The following is a 16,740-nucleotide window of genomic DNA, read 5'->3' as shown; positions in this document are numbered from 1 at the left end:
GGTGTCATAGGGTGTAATCCCAGGGATGAGAAGGAAAATATAGGTGGAACCCCGAGACTTGCTAGGCAGCTAGCCTGGTGTACTTGGTAAGTTTCCAGGCTAGTGAGAGACTGTCTCAAAAAAAAAAATGTTTTAAAAGGCATATGATGCCTGCAGAACTATGCTCAAAGTTGTTCACTGGTCTCTCTCTCTCTCTCTCTCTCTCTCTCTCTCTCTCTCTCTCTCTCTGTCTCTCTCTCTCTCATTCTCACTCTCATACACACACACACACACATCCAAAACTGAAAATTTAAAAATATTTTTAGAAACTGAAGTCATCAGTTTGACAGAAAATAATCTGGAAAATTTGTTCTATACGTTACACCCTTTCAAATGTAGAAAACAAATCACAACCCCCCCCATATTTTTCCCATCCAGGAAGCCTAAGTAATCTGCTTGTGGGTTAGTAAAATCAGGTCATACTAGTAATAAAGTTTTAATTTGTAGAAAATTAATATAATCAAAATATTTTGATAATTACACTTCCAGTTCTGGTTGCTATGGTACTTTCACAGCTTTTCAACTAAATGTAATGAGATTATTTTTGAAGACCAAATTCTATTTTATGGAAAGTAAAATTTATCCTCTCAAAATTAGCTCTACATATTCCACCATGCATACAAGAACTTACTTGTTAAAACTTTTTAATTATTTCATATCTCTTGAAGGAATCAGTCACCAGAGATGGCAAACTCTCCTGTCTTACAAAGAAGGGTACTTAGGTGAAATCTGCATTATGGATATATAATAAAATGTTCAATTTATCCAAAATGTCCAAAGGAAACTCTCCTTAAGCCTTGTACTATTTCATTCTGTAAATTTATTGTGTAAGTAGATGTTATTAGTGAAGTATCTACTGTTTAGGCACAAGCTTCTTAACCTCTTTTTATGTGCATTCTTTCTTGTTTATACACATTTTGTCTTAAATAAATGTGTTTTGTTTTATTTTTAATCACCAACCTCCAATAAATGTTAAACAAATATAATCAGCAGCAGGTATTTTAGTATGTTCTTCTCTTTGTGAACAGGTTGTATTAGGTCTCTGTGTATGTTCAGCAGGCACTTGGCTTGAGTTATACTACTGGCCTTGGTTCTATAAGTTATTTTATCATTATTATTATCATTATTATTATTATTATTATTATTATTATATTTTGTTACCTAAAACAATTTTCATATTTAAAATATTTAAATATATTTTATCATGTTCTCCCACTCCCCCAATTCCTTCCTCTCTCCTTTCCCATTCACCCAACTTAAGTTCTTTCTCAAAAATCAAACAAAACCCCAACTTCTAAAGAAAAGTCTGTGTTTGTTTCTTGCTATGTGAGAGACATGGTTCATGTGAGTGTTACATTCATGTGTGGATACAACACTGCCTCACATTTTACTTTCTAGTTCATTCTCATCAACTGATCTGCTTTTATTTTAGCATGACTGTGATGGAAAGCAAAATTGCATTGTTACATACATCAAATTAAATTAATTTCTTAACAGCTGTGAAGCTGTTACTAATGTTATTTTGCAATTTGTTTTCAGATGCTATTATGTGTGTGTATGTATGTGTGTGTTTTATAATAATCTGTATCTGTTTACCTGTATATATGCTTTCATTCAGTGTTCTCATTAATGTCTCACTAATGAATGAAAGCAAGTATAGTGTCGCCCTCTACTCCTTGTTATATATCTAGACACAATGATGATGTGGGAGCTTCTGAGTGTAGGTAGCCCAGTATGGTGAAGTTTCTGAATGTAGGTAGCCTAGTGTGCTTACTGAAGAATCTTATAATAGAAGATTTTTCCAAAAGAGCTCCTTTATAGCTTTGACTTACACAATATGGAAGAACACATCAGACTTACAGAAAATCAAATTAGCTTCAGACTTACATAGAATGAAATTAGACTGTTTATGAGAGCATATTTGTAGAGCACATTGTAAAAATAAGTCCATGTAGTGAAGGTTAACACTCCAATTCTAAAAACTGGGAAACTAACGTACTATTAATATTTTATTTAGTGATTGATAGTTGTATTAGGCTCATTATGCTTTAAACAGGGAGAGTCAGCTCTTTCTTGATGTGGAAATTGGGACTCATGTTTTCCTAACACTTGAATTTTATCATTAAATACTTAAAATATTATAGGCACTCAGTCATAATTAGAAACATCTTATATTGAAAATAAATCAAACCATAGTTTTTTGGAGCTAGAAAAGGTTTCTGTTTAGTGGCTAGGATTTAAAGGCCATTTTACTTAATTTTCTGCTTCTTTAACATAGAATTTCAATGTAACTGTATACACAGATATCAGAAATAAATTATTATGAGACTTATTTTTGTATGTGGGCTATCATTTGGGGTGTAGTTTAGTATATGATATGTATTGAAACAGGTTACATTTTACTAGTTTACTATATAAGGACAGCAATTGGGACACAGAGTTACACATGATTTTTTTATAGCATTGATATAAAGATCGCACACTATAGCTTTATCATTTTTTCTGTTTCAGTTACAGCAAAAATAAATGTTTTTCCAGGGTTTGTATTCAATATAATCTTCTAGGGAGAACAGTTCCTGAGGAACATATTTTAATCTGACAGTGTTTTGTTTTAATGACATTTACCCATGTCCTCATTTTAATGTCCTCTCTCTAAGGAAAATAGATAATCTGATGTATAAAATCAAGCCACAGTTTTTTCTTTTACAATTCTCTCCTATTTTAATATTTGAGAGGTCTGTACTTTTATGCTGAGAGTCTGCACATTCTTAAGTTCTGAACAGGAACTCTGGCAAGCTTTATGCTGGTTAAACATGGCTTATCAAACAGGAGCTGGTTCATGAATAAAATGGAAAGCCCCAATATTTGCAAAATACATCAGCATTGTAGGACTAAGTTCCTGGGTAATGGGGAATAGGCCTTGAGGAAATGCTGGGGATAAGTGTTCCTAATAGATGATATTGTTGTCAGATTTGGAATATTTATATATACATAATGAGGAATCTTGGGAAGAGATCTGAAATCTTAACAGAAGCAGTTCTATATAGTATTTCTAACACACTCCCCTGTTGGCTGCAGACTGTCTTGTGTTGTTGGTTGGGGAGTATTCTGCTTGTGATGTCACATCAGAAATCACATTCAAATATTAGAAATTTTTGATTTTTGATTTTCAGAATAAAAATCATTTAAACGTAGTGAGAAAAGTTTGACAACCTGATAGAAAAATGGGCAAATAATGTTGATAAACAGTTTCAGAAAGACAGTTTAAATTTATAGCAGCAAGTTTAACTCATAATTTTAAATGCATGCAAAATACAAGACTCTTCACACTGATCGCTCTGTGGGAATATCTATATATGTAATAGCAACAAAGAACGGATGATGATAAATCTCTGCTGCTAGTGTGGATATATAATTCATTTTGCATTTTAAATGGATTCAGATAGACTTCTAAATGGGAGCATTATGATCATGATTTCTTTAGAGACAGAGACTGAGGGATTCTGAGCATTTGCTAAAATTGACTTAATTTTTAGATTCAATCCTTTATATTGTTGTGTCTTTCCTTACAATAGCATGGAATGTATAACATATAAAACAGAGTTGGAGGAAGGAAATACATAATGATTTCAGTTAAACTAGTGTATTAATACTGCCTGAACATATCCTGTCTATCACAAGATCTGTGAGCATCCTGGGGATAGGGAGATATAGTGTTGAGTAGAATATTGTCCCTTCTCCTCTCAAAAACCAGTAGGATCATATCAGTTTCTAAATCACTAGATTCAGTAAGCATAGCTATCCCTTTGTGGATTATAAAGCAGTTTATATTGTGTAAGTTAATTAATTGTCACCAAGATCTTAAAAAAGAGAGAAGTACATTCACTGAGTTTACCCATTTAATGCTCAGATTAACCCTGCAAAGTGGGGACATTATCATCTCCATTTTACTGAGGACAGGGAGAAATGCTAAGTTCTTTAAGATGTTTAACAATTGAAGAATGTATTATCTCCACTCTCACCAAAAGGTTCTACCCAAACCTTATTCAGCGATTTGAATTCATTGCCACTTTTCAAATGATATAAGATTCATAGGTTAGGTAATTAGTTTAGGATTATGCCTCTGACACTACGTAGCTCACTGCCTCTGATTAGAGAGCTCCGCAGAGAGGGACAAGGAAAGCCATATGCTGGCACCCTGTCCTGATAAGCACTAGTGATGAATCAGGGATACATGACATCTTCAGGAAACAACTTTAGTAAAAAGAGCATACTTGCCTTTGTAAACTAATTTCCTCTGTACAGGTAGTAACCAACTAATTTGTTATGTTGAATAGCTTCAGTATGAATTCTTCAGGATCAAGGGACAAAAACCTGATGCTAACTTAAAGCGTGCCTCTACTTTGTCAAAGGACTGAGCCATTTAGATCTAGGGCTGTGCTAACAGAATTCCACCTTTTTGGTAGGATGATCCAAAAACAGCAAACAGAAGGCATTACGTTTCTTAACTGTCGCAAGTGTGTACACGCATGCTATGCCGTTCCTGTCACTAGCTGCTTGTTGGTTTGTAGAGATCAGTGTTAGAGCACTTTGGTTTACAGCCTAGTATGTTCCATTGAGAACTATCTCTGTTGCATGTAGGAAACAAAAGCAGGGTAATTTAAGATGGCAAGGTTTGTGCACTCTACCTCCCGTTGATACAGGTCTCAACTGAATGTTTGTGTTTAGTCTGACTTGGGGACATTTGCCCCAACAGTGTGCTTCCCTCTGTGACAGACATTTGTGGGATTAAGATCTTGAGTTGTTTCTCTTGCTCTGTGCAGGAGCAGGTTGACACAAGTACTCTGATGTGAAGCAGGGAATGTGACATAAACATGATTGTTAAGATGAGGCGTGGCTTAGTGGGTTAAGCAATATTTAATGTCTTCCACACATGCTTTTCATTCTTCCTAACTTTAGTGACAAACTGTAAAAAAAAAAAATACAAGAACTAGATAATGGCTTGCATAAAAGCAACAGAGCTGAGTGGAATAAATGAGTATGTGCAGGCATGATGGGCCCTTTGTTCACCTAGAGTGCCCCTGAGCTGTCTTCTATCTCCCCGAAAGCTCACCCCTTACAAGAGCATTGAACACAGTATGGTGACTTAGTATATCTTCCCATAGAGTGACAATGGGCAGGAAAGAAATGGAGGTTATAGCACATAACAGGTGTCTTCAATTCCTTTTCATTTACAGCAAATTCTGTAAAGCTAGAAATGCAGAGTGATGAAGAGTGTGACAGGAAACCCCTGAGCCGCGAAGATGAGATCAGGGGCCATGATGAGGGGAGCAGCCTAGAAGAACCCCTAATTGAGAGCAGCGAGGTGGCTGACAACAGGAAAGTCCAGGATCTTCAAGGCGAGGGAGGAATCCGGCTTCCGAATGGTAAACTGAAATGTGACGTCTGTGGCATGGTTTGCATTGGGCCCAATGTGCTTATGGTACATAAAAGGAGTCACACTGGTAAGCAGCTGAACGAATAACCTGATGACTGCCCGTGGCATCTGATGTTGATATTACCTGACATCTACTCTCTTTCCTTTTTATTCAGGGGTGGCAATGTGAAGTTATCTTTTCAGAATTCTGCTAGTATTGGATTGCTGGGAAGCAGAAAGTAGCCTGGGTCTTGACTTTCAGCCTTCAAATCTGAATAGCATGTCAGAAAAGAAGTTTGGGATTCAGTTTCCACAGTTCTTAATATAGCAATAATATGATAAGGGTTCAAAAGGTATAGGAGAATTTCATTGAGTAATTTAATCTTTTTATATTTGTATACGTATTTTACCATACCTATGGGCAGGTAATATAGTTTGCCTCCTAGGACCTTATACTACAAGATAGCACTCACACATGTATATAGGAATGAACCATTTTCTCTTTGGTTAAGTCCTTGAAATATTATTTCTGGTCAGTCTTTATCTACCAAAGGTCTCTGTAGCAGGAGGATACTTTCTCTAGTTCAAGGATGTTACCATCTTCTTATAAGTTTTAGTTTTAACTCTGGATAAAGATGGTTGGGTTAGCCATGGCAAAGGATGGCAGGTATGTTGGTAGGAATGTGTAATTGTGGAATTAGGGGAGGAAATGCCTGTGGATAACTTAATATATGCTTTTAATGCATTGAGAAATACAAGTACTTCATAAAAACAGGCCAGATGAGGAGAGGAGAATATTATAGAAATCTGTTCTAAGCTTTTGATTGAGAGGAGGAAGAAAGAAAAGAGAACAGGAAGGAAGGAAGGAAGGAAGGCAAGCAGGCAGGCAAGAGTGGGTAAACTCAACACAATAAAGGTGTGTGTGTGTGTGTGTGTGTGTGTGTGTGTGTGTTTTAAGGAATAATAGTCAACCTTTTATGATATTTTAAGTTGAGCTGGGCATGGTGGCATATACCAGTAATCCCAGTTTTTGGCAATTGGAGACAGATTGATCAGAAGTTCAAGGTCATCCTAACTTTATATAAGTTATATAAGTTTGAGGCCACCCTGTGCTACGTGAGACTGTCCCAAACCAAGCAAGCAACAACAAGCTAAAGCCCCAGCACTTGGGAGGCAGAGGCAGGAGGTTCTCTGTGAATTCAAGACCAACTTGATCTACATAGTAAGTTCCAGGCTAGTGAGACCCTTTCTATAAAAGAAAGAAAATATTGAAGGACTATATCCTTTACTAAAACATGATAGAATTCTCTAGCAAAATATTAATAATTAATATTTTCAGTTTTAAAATATGATAGTCTTTTGAAAGGGTGAGAAATCACATGTGGTGCACGCCTTTAATCCCAGCACTTGGGAGGCAGAGGCAGATGGATCTCTGTGAGTTCTAGGCCAGCCTGGTCTCCAGAGCGAGTGCCAGGATAGGCTCCAAAGCTACACAGGGAAACCCTGTCTCAAAAAACCAAAAAAAAAAATCTTACTTCTAAATAAACGTAAAAATTTTATCCTAAAACATGTGCTGTAATTATACATTAAAGTATTTTTAGTTCAGACCTCTCATGATGCACACTTAAAGAAAATCAGGTTGTCTGACTTGTGTCCCTTACCTACAAAATGTCACCAGTGAGGCTGGAACTGTGGTACTCTGATTTCTAGACTTAGTTGGAACACACACCCTTGGACTATTACTATACCAACAACTTACTATAAAGTGTCACTGTAAACTAAAGCTGATACTTTTAAAATTACAATAGAATTTTCACATTTAGATTAATGTAATCATGTCATGCACTTTCCAATGTGTGCATCGTTACAACTATAACAATTAGTGTTTTTGCTTTGTTATGAATATCCTTTTAAAAGAATGTCATGTTTAAAAACGCATATATCACTAGTGAATTTTTCCATTGATATTTTAAATGGCTTGGGGAAAGTTAAGATATACCAAGCTTTGGTTTCTATTGCATAAGAAAAAAATGGGACTATATAATTAATCTACTTTTATTCCATACCCATGAAATAATACTGTCTTGGAATAGGAGTTTACAAAGTTACATTTATGTTAGAGTGAGTGGCCTGAAGAGCATCACACCCATTAAATGAGTAACTTTCCTTTGAAATATTAAAACAATCCAATTACTTTGCTGTTGAATTTTGTTTACTGATAATTTTAAGACTAAAGTTTATTCTAAATGCTAGTTTAAGAAGATTTTTAATAAATGCTTAATAAATCTCAAAGAACATGAAAACTGTTTCTTGAAAGACAATTTTAGTTTTTATTTTATTGTATCTGTTGTGAAATTTGCTAATTTTTTTAAAATAAAATAATTCAATGCCTACTCCACATTCCACTGCATATTTGTCATAAAAGTGGAATGGAAATATTTAAAAACTGAAAATGATGTAATTGGTATAAGGACTTGTTTATAAAATATTATACAGATTTTTCACAGGTCCTAGAATATGAGATTCACTAATATGGGCAAGGAGAACAAAATAAGCTACCATCTGAAGTTCACTCAATAGCACAAACTCCTTTGCCTTTCTGACCTATTTTGAAAAAAGGAATTCCTTCTTCAGAGCTTGGAGACTTTTGTTCATTTCAATAGATGTCCATAGAGAAACTTAGGATACTGTGGCCCTCTATTAGATATGGCATCTTAAAATGGGCCTTAACTATATATATTTCTGATGACTTAGTTGATCCCAGTTGTCATATTCTCAATTCTACTGTAATAGTGTTTGATGATAGGCTTCTTTGTGTTTCTTTAAACTAGAAATGTGCAGTCAGAATCTAGTTTTTAAACAAGTATTTTCTCTGTAGTATTAGGAACTATTGTCTTTATTATAGAGTTTCCCACGCTTGAAAAAATATTTGTAGCTAAACAAAAGCCACTACCTTAAATCCTTTGTGAGGCCCTTGGGAAGCTCAGAAATTATCTACTATACAATTGACAGTGAATAAGAAAGTATGAAACCACTCAATTTATTCCAGTTGCATGGGTATCAGATCTAATGCTCCTTTCTTCTTTCTCTTTTGTACTCTACTAAAGTGCCAATTCCAGTGTCTTTTAATCGCTTTCTATTACTTCTTTGGCATTGCTACTTTAGTAAATAGTCAGGTAATATTTTCATCAGATACTTCTGGCACTCTTCAATGGGAACATAGGGCACAGAAAAACAAACAAACAAACAAAACAAATAAAAAGGGTAGTAATTCAATTCCCATGTGAACATGAATGTGTGATAAAATTATAAATGTAGACAATCCTTATGATTGTTCCTCTTTGGGATATAGCTCTCTTATCTTTGTAAACTACAGCATTTTCTAGCCATTCTCATGTTCCAAAGCTCTCTATTGTTTGCTGTTGGTTTTCCAACCCAACACAGGTGCACCATCTTGTCTTTGAGTACAAAAGCAAACTGGTCTCTGTAAATTTGCATGTTATTTGAATACTTAACACATTTTGGATGTGTTTATGAAATTATGTAAATTATTCAAATGTCATTTTTCCACAATAAAAATGATGCATAAACTAATTTAGGCAACCAGTAAATTAGTGGGCTGTCATTTAAAGAAAATACTGGCTTAGCATGATGGAGCACACCTGTAATCCCAGGAAGTGGAAGCAGGAAAGAGCAGCAGTTTGAGGCCAGTCTGTACAGAACAAGTTCAAGGCCAGCGGAGCTTGCTAAGGCCTTGCATCCAAAAGCCATGAAACAAAAAACCCATAACAAGCTTTGGAATGGACATGAGGAATCCCATGACCACATCGAAGTTCATTTGCTTTATTGTTTGTCCAGTCTTCCGTTCCCACTATTGGGATGATCAGTTGTCACAAGTACAGTAACTTACTTTGATTTTGAATTGGATTGCTCTACAATATTAGTACAGTAATCAAGCCATCGGTGGGGATTTTAAAACTTTTGTTTCCACTGTGTACAAAGAACATAGTACTTTATATAAAATAAAAAATGAACTCATAAAAAGCCAACTGATTCTCCATTTGGTTTAAAGAACAAATTAAAATGATTATGCGTTGGTTAAAGTCCTCTTGACAATATATCATTGTTTTACATTTATATAGAGAAAAGTAGGTAATTTTTCAACCTAAATTCAAGACAAGACAATTCTGCCTGTATAATGTCTAGGCTGGGAAATATTCTACAACACTGAATATCAATCGGATTCTTAATATATTACAGAATTTTTAAAATTCAGTTGATTATTTCTTATTAATTATGAATATTTACATACATATGCATAATATGTATATTGAAGTACTCCTAAAATTAATTATATACACAAAGAACAGTTACCCTGGTTTCTTCTCTTCTCTAATAGATGTGTGATTGAGAGTATCATTCTAATTGTAACTTCAGTGTTGAATGCAGTAAAACAACTGTGTCCTCAGAGTGCTAGCAAGTTCTTTATAATCAAGGCACTAAGCATAGTTAAACAGATTGCATACTAAAATGAGAAAAGCCTGGAACTGACAACTGAAGAGTAAAGAGCATCGATGGAGAAGTAATAGTACTCCCCAACAGTATTTCTCAGGTTTATCTGGGTGAAATTGGAGAAGTTGTGCTAAAGCCTCTTCTGTTATCAGAAAGGAGCTACAGTTTAGAGCACACTTGGCCTTGTTCTTTACTTCTCATGGCTGTGGACAAGAGTCCTCCTTACACACCCAGCAACAGAGCCATATAGTGAGATGCACCTGGAGTCCCATTGCCTTCCCTTCTCTGAGGTGTTCTCAGTAAAAAGCGTCAAAGACACCTGGAGTATTTTGTAGATGTTAACACTAAGTTGCTCCATCATTAACCTCACAAACTTGATTAGATTGCAGTAAAATTCATTTTAAAAATTATTTTTAAAAATGTTTCCTCTTTAGTATTCTTTCCTTTCCAGGCTATTATTATTATTATTATTATTATTATTATTGGATACCAAATTAGCTACTTTAATGTAGGGATTAAAACCATTGATTCAAAGATTATAAATGATTTAAAGACAGTATAAATCAGCTTGCTGCAAAAGCAAACATGATTTCAAAACTTTTAACCGACCTCCTAATTTAACTTCTTTTTAAAGTTATTGTATCCCAATTTGTCCCTTTCCTAAGAAAAGCTTACGCAGAAAGAGTCCAAAGGTAAAATCAAACAGTTGAATAAAAAGTACAATTCATATTTGCTGTTTTCTTTAGTCACAAAACTACTTTGTAGAAGTAGCCCTGTCTTTCCTTTTATTGAAATTCCATGTCAGGGTGGAGAGTAGATAATTAGGATTTTAAAGTTGCACTCTGTTATTTCCTTGGAGAAAAAAAATTCAAAAACTCAAAGCTACGTTGTGTATGTGCATAAAATTTTAAAAGAGCTTAAAAACTTAGGTTTAAAAGCCCTGCATTGCAGCACTTACTCAAAATTAAGCCTTGGACCCTGTAAGGTAAGAAAAGCATGTGTTCAACTTGGTCTACACTGCAAGAGCCATCTCAACAAACAATACAGAATACAGAATTAGATTTTGGAGACAGGGTCTCACAATGTAGACCTGACTGGCCTTTAACTCTAGGAGATACCCCGGTTCTGCCTCCTAAGTGCTGGACTTTAAAGAGTATACCACCATCCACAGCCAGAATTAGATTTTAAAACTAAGTCATAAGGTTTCTTTGAGGCATTTTAGATTTCAACAAATCAAACTAGTTAAATATAATTCAGTCTAAGCTAACCTTAATATTCTGAGTTTTTAGCACGGTATCTATTTTGAGGACCTTTTGTAACTTAGCCTCAAAAGCTCCATGTTTTAAGAAAAACACCAAAACAAGCCTTTTGATATGTACATCATTAACTCTCCAAAGGAATACAGGCTGTAGAATCTAGTCTGTGCTTGATCTTACCTGGTTTTAAATTCTTTCCGTTTTGTAGCAAAACTGTATGACGGGATATACATTAGTTCCTGCCAGACAATGACCAAAGCTTATCTGATTTTTGTTTTGTTTTGTTTTGTTTTGTTTTGTTTTGTTTTTGCCTCCTAGCTTTTTTAAATAGAGAAACCATGGGTTTGCATTATACAATGGGCCAAATATATTCAGAGGTTCACTTCACTGTTAATACAAATATTCTAGCTAAAGACACATGAGCATAGTAATTCAGTGTACAAATAATGAAAACCGTGGATATTATACCTATCTTATAAAAATACAGAAAAGTTTCCTTTCAGCTTTAAGGAAGTGGTTAATTTTGGTTTCTCTCTTTGAGCTTTAGGGTGATGTATTTTTACCATGTGTTTTTATGTCAGTTTGTCATTTATTTCATCTGTGCTTAGAGACAGGCAAATGAAGAGTATTTTCCTCCTGGTTTGATAATGTTATCCATTTGATCTTGCCAGTGTTACAACTTCTTGCCTATATGGATTTTTTTTTTTTTAACCTTTGATGACACTGGTGACTGCCAACCATTTGAGGGTAATAGACAAACCTGATAATGCAGGCTTACATAATTTTTTTAACAGTTTCACTGATAGAAAACCATGAGAAAACATTCCTGTTAAACAAGTGTTTTTCAGAAATATAATATTCTTTGGATTCTCTCAGGTATACTGGGGATTTTTGCCAGATTTTTTTTTTTCCCTAATGACCAAGAGACCAGGAGTCCTTTGTCTCTGTCCAGAGATTTCCTTTGTGGGCTTTGAAGGTTTATTTGTTGTTTATGCCTATTTTGGTTCAGACCTTAGTATTATCAGATACTTTGCCATTGTTGAATTCTGGTTCTTTATTCCTTAATGTAAATGGATGCTTCCTAAGTATTAGCAGGATGTAAAGATTAATGTACTCTATGGAGGGCAGTGTTCGGCCAAGTGGTGACAGCAAACCGTTCAGCCACTGGTACATACTATTATTGCTGCTCTCAGCCAGTGACAGGTATCTTGTCAAGTTTGTACTAAATGAGGAAATTGACTACTTGACCTGAAGTTTGAGGAGTTATTACTAGCAGAGAGTTCTTCTAGAGGAAAGTGAAGGTTTAATGTATGCGGAAGATGATCATTGTGAGCCTAGGGAATTGTCTGTTTTTAACTGGATGGCACATCATTCTCGCGCAATAACCTGCCTGGTCTTTCCCACTCTGTCTCCAGGTGAGCGCCCCTTCCACTGTAACCAGTGCGGAGCTTCTTTCACCCAGAAGGGCAACCTTCTGAGACACATAAAGTTACACTCTGGAGAAAAGCCGTTCAAATGTCCTTTCTGTAGCTATGCTTGTAGAAGAAGGGACGCGCTCACAGGACACCTCAGGACCCACTCTGGTAAGTGTCACCAAGACAAAGCTAAAGTCAAAAAGGGTTAAAGCATTACATTCAGTAGCATGGAGCTTTGGCCTAGGGAATCTTGCATGTTATCGGCGGCATTTGTAGGATGCACATGAGTCTTCAAAGATAACAGACATGGAAAAGGACACTGCCACTAAAGCGTGTCCTGCAGCTAGAACATAAATTTTCTTTAATTTTTAAGTTTTATAATTATCAGAGCAGTAATTATGTTTAATCCAGGGTTACTGGAGCCTAGTGAAATGCCACATTTACTTTTGAAGTTTCCAGAAAACATGAAAGCTGTAGAGTTCCTTAACAGCCCAATAGTAAGCCATCTTAGATCTTGGTGAGAAATCAAATATTGTTCTTTTTAAACTTGAAAATACTGTACTCATTAGCAAATTGGCTGTTGGGGGAATTTATATTTCATTTAACTCGCCTTATTTTGCTAGCTTTCAAACCATACTTATTGGGAAAGATGTGAACACTTTTTCTGCTTCATAAATGATTTAATGGTCTAGAGTGTTTGATGTGCTAAGAAAATTACGTAAATGAGGAAGACTGATCAGAAATCATGAACTGCCATTGCTGAACAGTTAAAGATAGAATATTATAACAAAATACTTTCAAAACCGTTGTATATACTTTGTCTATAATGACATGTTAAATATTAATTTTAATGCGAAGATCTGTGAAAGTGATATTCTCCTGTACATTGACAGATTGCAATTCAGAGTGTTGTGGAATATGAGGACATAGTTAAGTATTATTAGCCTTCTTTACATTTTCTTGCAATCTTTAAGGCAGAACTTCATTTTTAAGATAACATGAATTATAGAAAGCAATTTTAAGCATTTAACTATTAAATTTGGGACAGTTATAAAAGTTAAATTAACATGCATAGTAAAACCAAATATTCTAAGAATATATTTTACTTTCCAAATTCAAACATTATTCACTTATTTATGTGTCATGTATTTTTTGAAAGTTGTGCTATTCTAGTTGTCAGTTACACTGGTGTTATTTTCTAATGAAAAGTATCGTAAGTTGAAATGTATATTTAAGAGATGCAGGTGTTTCTATCAGCTTCCTACATATATTCTAACCATTTGAAGTGTTACTGAACTGAGGACCATGTACCTCATAAGCATTTATGGATATGACTTTTCTGTCACCTTCATACAATAATTGTAAACATCTTAACCTCTTTGTTCTTGGACTCATGTGTTCTTTCTGTGGAAAAGATATCTTTAGGCCTTGTGCTGTATCCATAGAACATACTAACCCATGCCTTGATGGCAGCCATACAGGAAGCCTTCCAGTGGTAGGCCAGCCACTTCACCACTCCACTTAGCCACCTGATAATGGATGATGGAATGTAAGGATTGCGGATGAAGTCTATAGGTTTGAGTTTGTTGTATTTCTTTCCATTAAATAAGTTTCTGTTGAAGGCAGTGTGACAAGGGGTGCTATGGTAGTTGGTAAGGTGTTCTGTTAAATTCACTCAGGAACCAGCCTAGGAAGGAATGGCAAATCCTCCTTAAACATCTTTCGGTCCCTATGAGGATAAGTTTCTCCATTTTCCATATTGTAAGGAGTCCACTATAACCTACCTGACTCCACTTGCTGGCTTATCACTTGGGGAAATAACAGGGACTTAGAACTGAAAAATTCTGAGCCCAGCAACGATAGAAGCTAAATCATTTACGAGGGTAGGGAGCACATGTAAGTGAATTCACAGTGTCTATCTTTGCTTCTATTATCATTTGAACAGGGGTCCATTTAGACACTAGGGTGATAAGGCAAGCACTTTGACTGATGTCCATAGATGTTTTACTTTGTCCAAATTACAAAAAGCCTTCTCCATAGTGGATTCTTTTAAGAAGGAATTAACATAGGATACTAAATCATCATATTTTGTATCAATATCAGAGAGGTACATCTGTATAACTCTCCCGAGACCCCTATCACCAATCATCCATTTTCTTGGTCATACACCTATGCCATGTGTCATTTCCTCAGGCTCTTTTCTGCCATGCAAAGTATACAATCAAGGGGGCTTGGTGAAATCCAGGAATCTTTTTTCCACTCTGTCAAGGCTAACTTCTCTAAAGTAGACCTGAAAACACAGTTGTCATAGCTAGCACCAAGTGTTATGCAATTCATTTGCAAACTAAACTCACAACATTTCCTTCTCTATTAGCTGTTCATTGATAACATGCCACAAGGTGATTGATGTAGGTTGAAAGAGGCAGATTGTATAGTAGCAGTTACCATGGACACCTGAACTACTTGCTCTTGAAGCATGTTTGGGATCACCAACTGCTTGGTCCAAGTTCATTTAACAGTGAAATTGTGTTACATCCCTCTTGCATTATTTTCAGATAATACCTAGTTCACAGGATGTGATTTGGGCAGCATAATTACCGTCTACTAGCAAATAAAGACCAGCTTTTTAATAGCGAATAGCTCTTGGTTAAAGATCTTTATGAAAAATACATTAGAGCTTGGCATTCTGAGCTCTACCTGACAAAGATGTCATACAGAACCTCTCTTTGCCATCTAATTTTCTAGAAATAATTGTGTGTGCTGGATCTTAAATAGCCAAGGCTGAAGGGTAGCTTACATCATGGGTATATTGTAAGACCCCCTTTGCCCTAGACTCCTCTCAAAACTTGCAGCCTGGATTACATAGGGAATATGTCAAAGCAACATACTTCAATGTGGCCTCTGCTGCTTCCAAAATCTGGAGACCAAGTGTTGTGAAATTGCAGGTTACAGAAATTTATCACAAGGCATTGAAGATCTGTTTCAGCAAACCCAGACCACTGGGCTTGTAATATTTCACCAGAACAGAAGGCCCATGGACTGTAGGGGACCTTATCCACTGTCCTCTAGCATTTATCTTAAGACACATCTTGGATGCTTGCTGCTTCCTGGTCACCAAATCCAGATGCTGCAGTGTCATGTGCAGCCCAGCTTGTCCCATGTAGGTGATGATGAAGATTTCCCCAGACTCTATTATTGTGAGCAAAGGTAAGAGTGTGAAAGTATGTGGTCCCTACAGTGAGGAGGCATACTGCTTCCAATTGTGTCTGGTGATAAGAGATGTTTTACAAGGAAATCATGTTGGCTACTTGAGGGTAGTGGCTGTGACAAAGACTTTAGTGTGAATGACACTGGATTTGGGTGTTATGATGGAATTAAGTCTACATTCATCCACAGACCCACCTATGCACTGGTTTGCCCTAATAAACAATTTACTAGGTATATAACAAGTTTCCCTAAGTCCTACTCTGTTGATTTTCTGATAATGTCACTAACATCTGTAATTCGCCCATAGATGCATTGCCTCCTCCCTGTCATTGCTCCATGACCAAGAACTGATAGTTTGGACATTGCTCATTTTATACAGCAGCGCAGTTCCACAGCCCTTCAAATCAGCCTTCTTGGTTGGTCTTTAGCCTTATTTGCTCTAGGCTTAGGTAGACTGTGGCTTTTTAAAGCAGATACACTCTCTCTCAGATTCCACCTTTGTTTTACTGGAGCAGTTAAGGCATTCCTTTTGTCCTTTCATTTTGTGTGTCTCCTAGAGCCATTAAAGTAAGAGAGTAAGGTAAGCTTTACTCTCTCTTCCATTATCACATGTGGATTAGCAAATAGATGCCATAGTTTCCCAATCCTTCCTCTTTGCCAGACTTCACTCCATGCCAAAGCTCACCAGTATCCCACCAAGATCCAGCCCTTTGTAACTCTTTTCAAGCCTTGACAACAAAATCAAATTCTGTTTTGACTGATTAGACAGCCTTAGGCCATTCTCCTACCCATGCCTCTTGCTTGTCTAAGGACACTAACTGTAAAACAGTGTACCACTCAATGGGGACATTAAAGGGCGGATGTTTGCAAGAGATAGTTAGACAGGGAAACTGAG

General features: G+C 36.0%; 1 protein-coding gene across 4 annotated transcripts in view; it reads left to right on the top strand.

The window, feature by feature from the left end:
- Ikzf2 (IKAROS family zinc finger 2) overlaps nt 1-16,740 on the top strand; it is a 148,620-nt gene that overhangs the window by 95,380 nt on the left and 36,500 nt on the right. For all 4 annotated transcript variants that reach the window (XM_027397147.2, XM_027397146.2, XM_035441019.1 and 1 more), the window contains 2 exons: nt 5,277-5,543; nt 12,639-12,806. In XM_027397147.2, the coding sequence (XP_027252948.1) occupies nt 5,277-5,543; nt 12,639-12,806 (435 nt within the window). The remainder of the gene's footprint in view (nt 1-5,276; nt 5,544-12,638; nt 12,807-16,740) is intronic.

This window comes from Cricetulus griseus, chromosome 2 (assembly GCF_003668045.3).
Source record: "Cricetulus griseus strain 17A/GY chromosome 2, alternate assembly CriGri-PICRH-1.0, whole genome shotgun sequence".
Taxonomy (NCBI): Eukaryota; Metazoa; Chordata; class Mammalia; order Rodentia; family Cricetidae; genus Cricetulus; species Cricetulus griseus.
The sequence above is the reverse complement of the archived record's forward strand: the minus strand, read 5'-3'. Positions and strand labels throughout refer to the sequence as shown.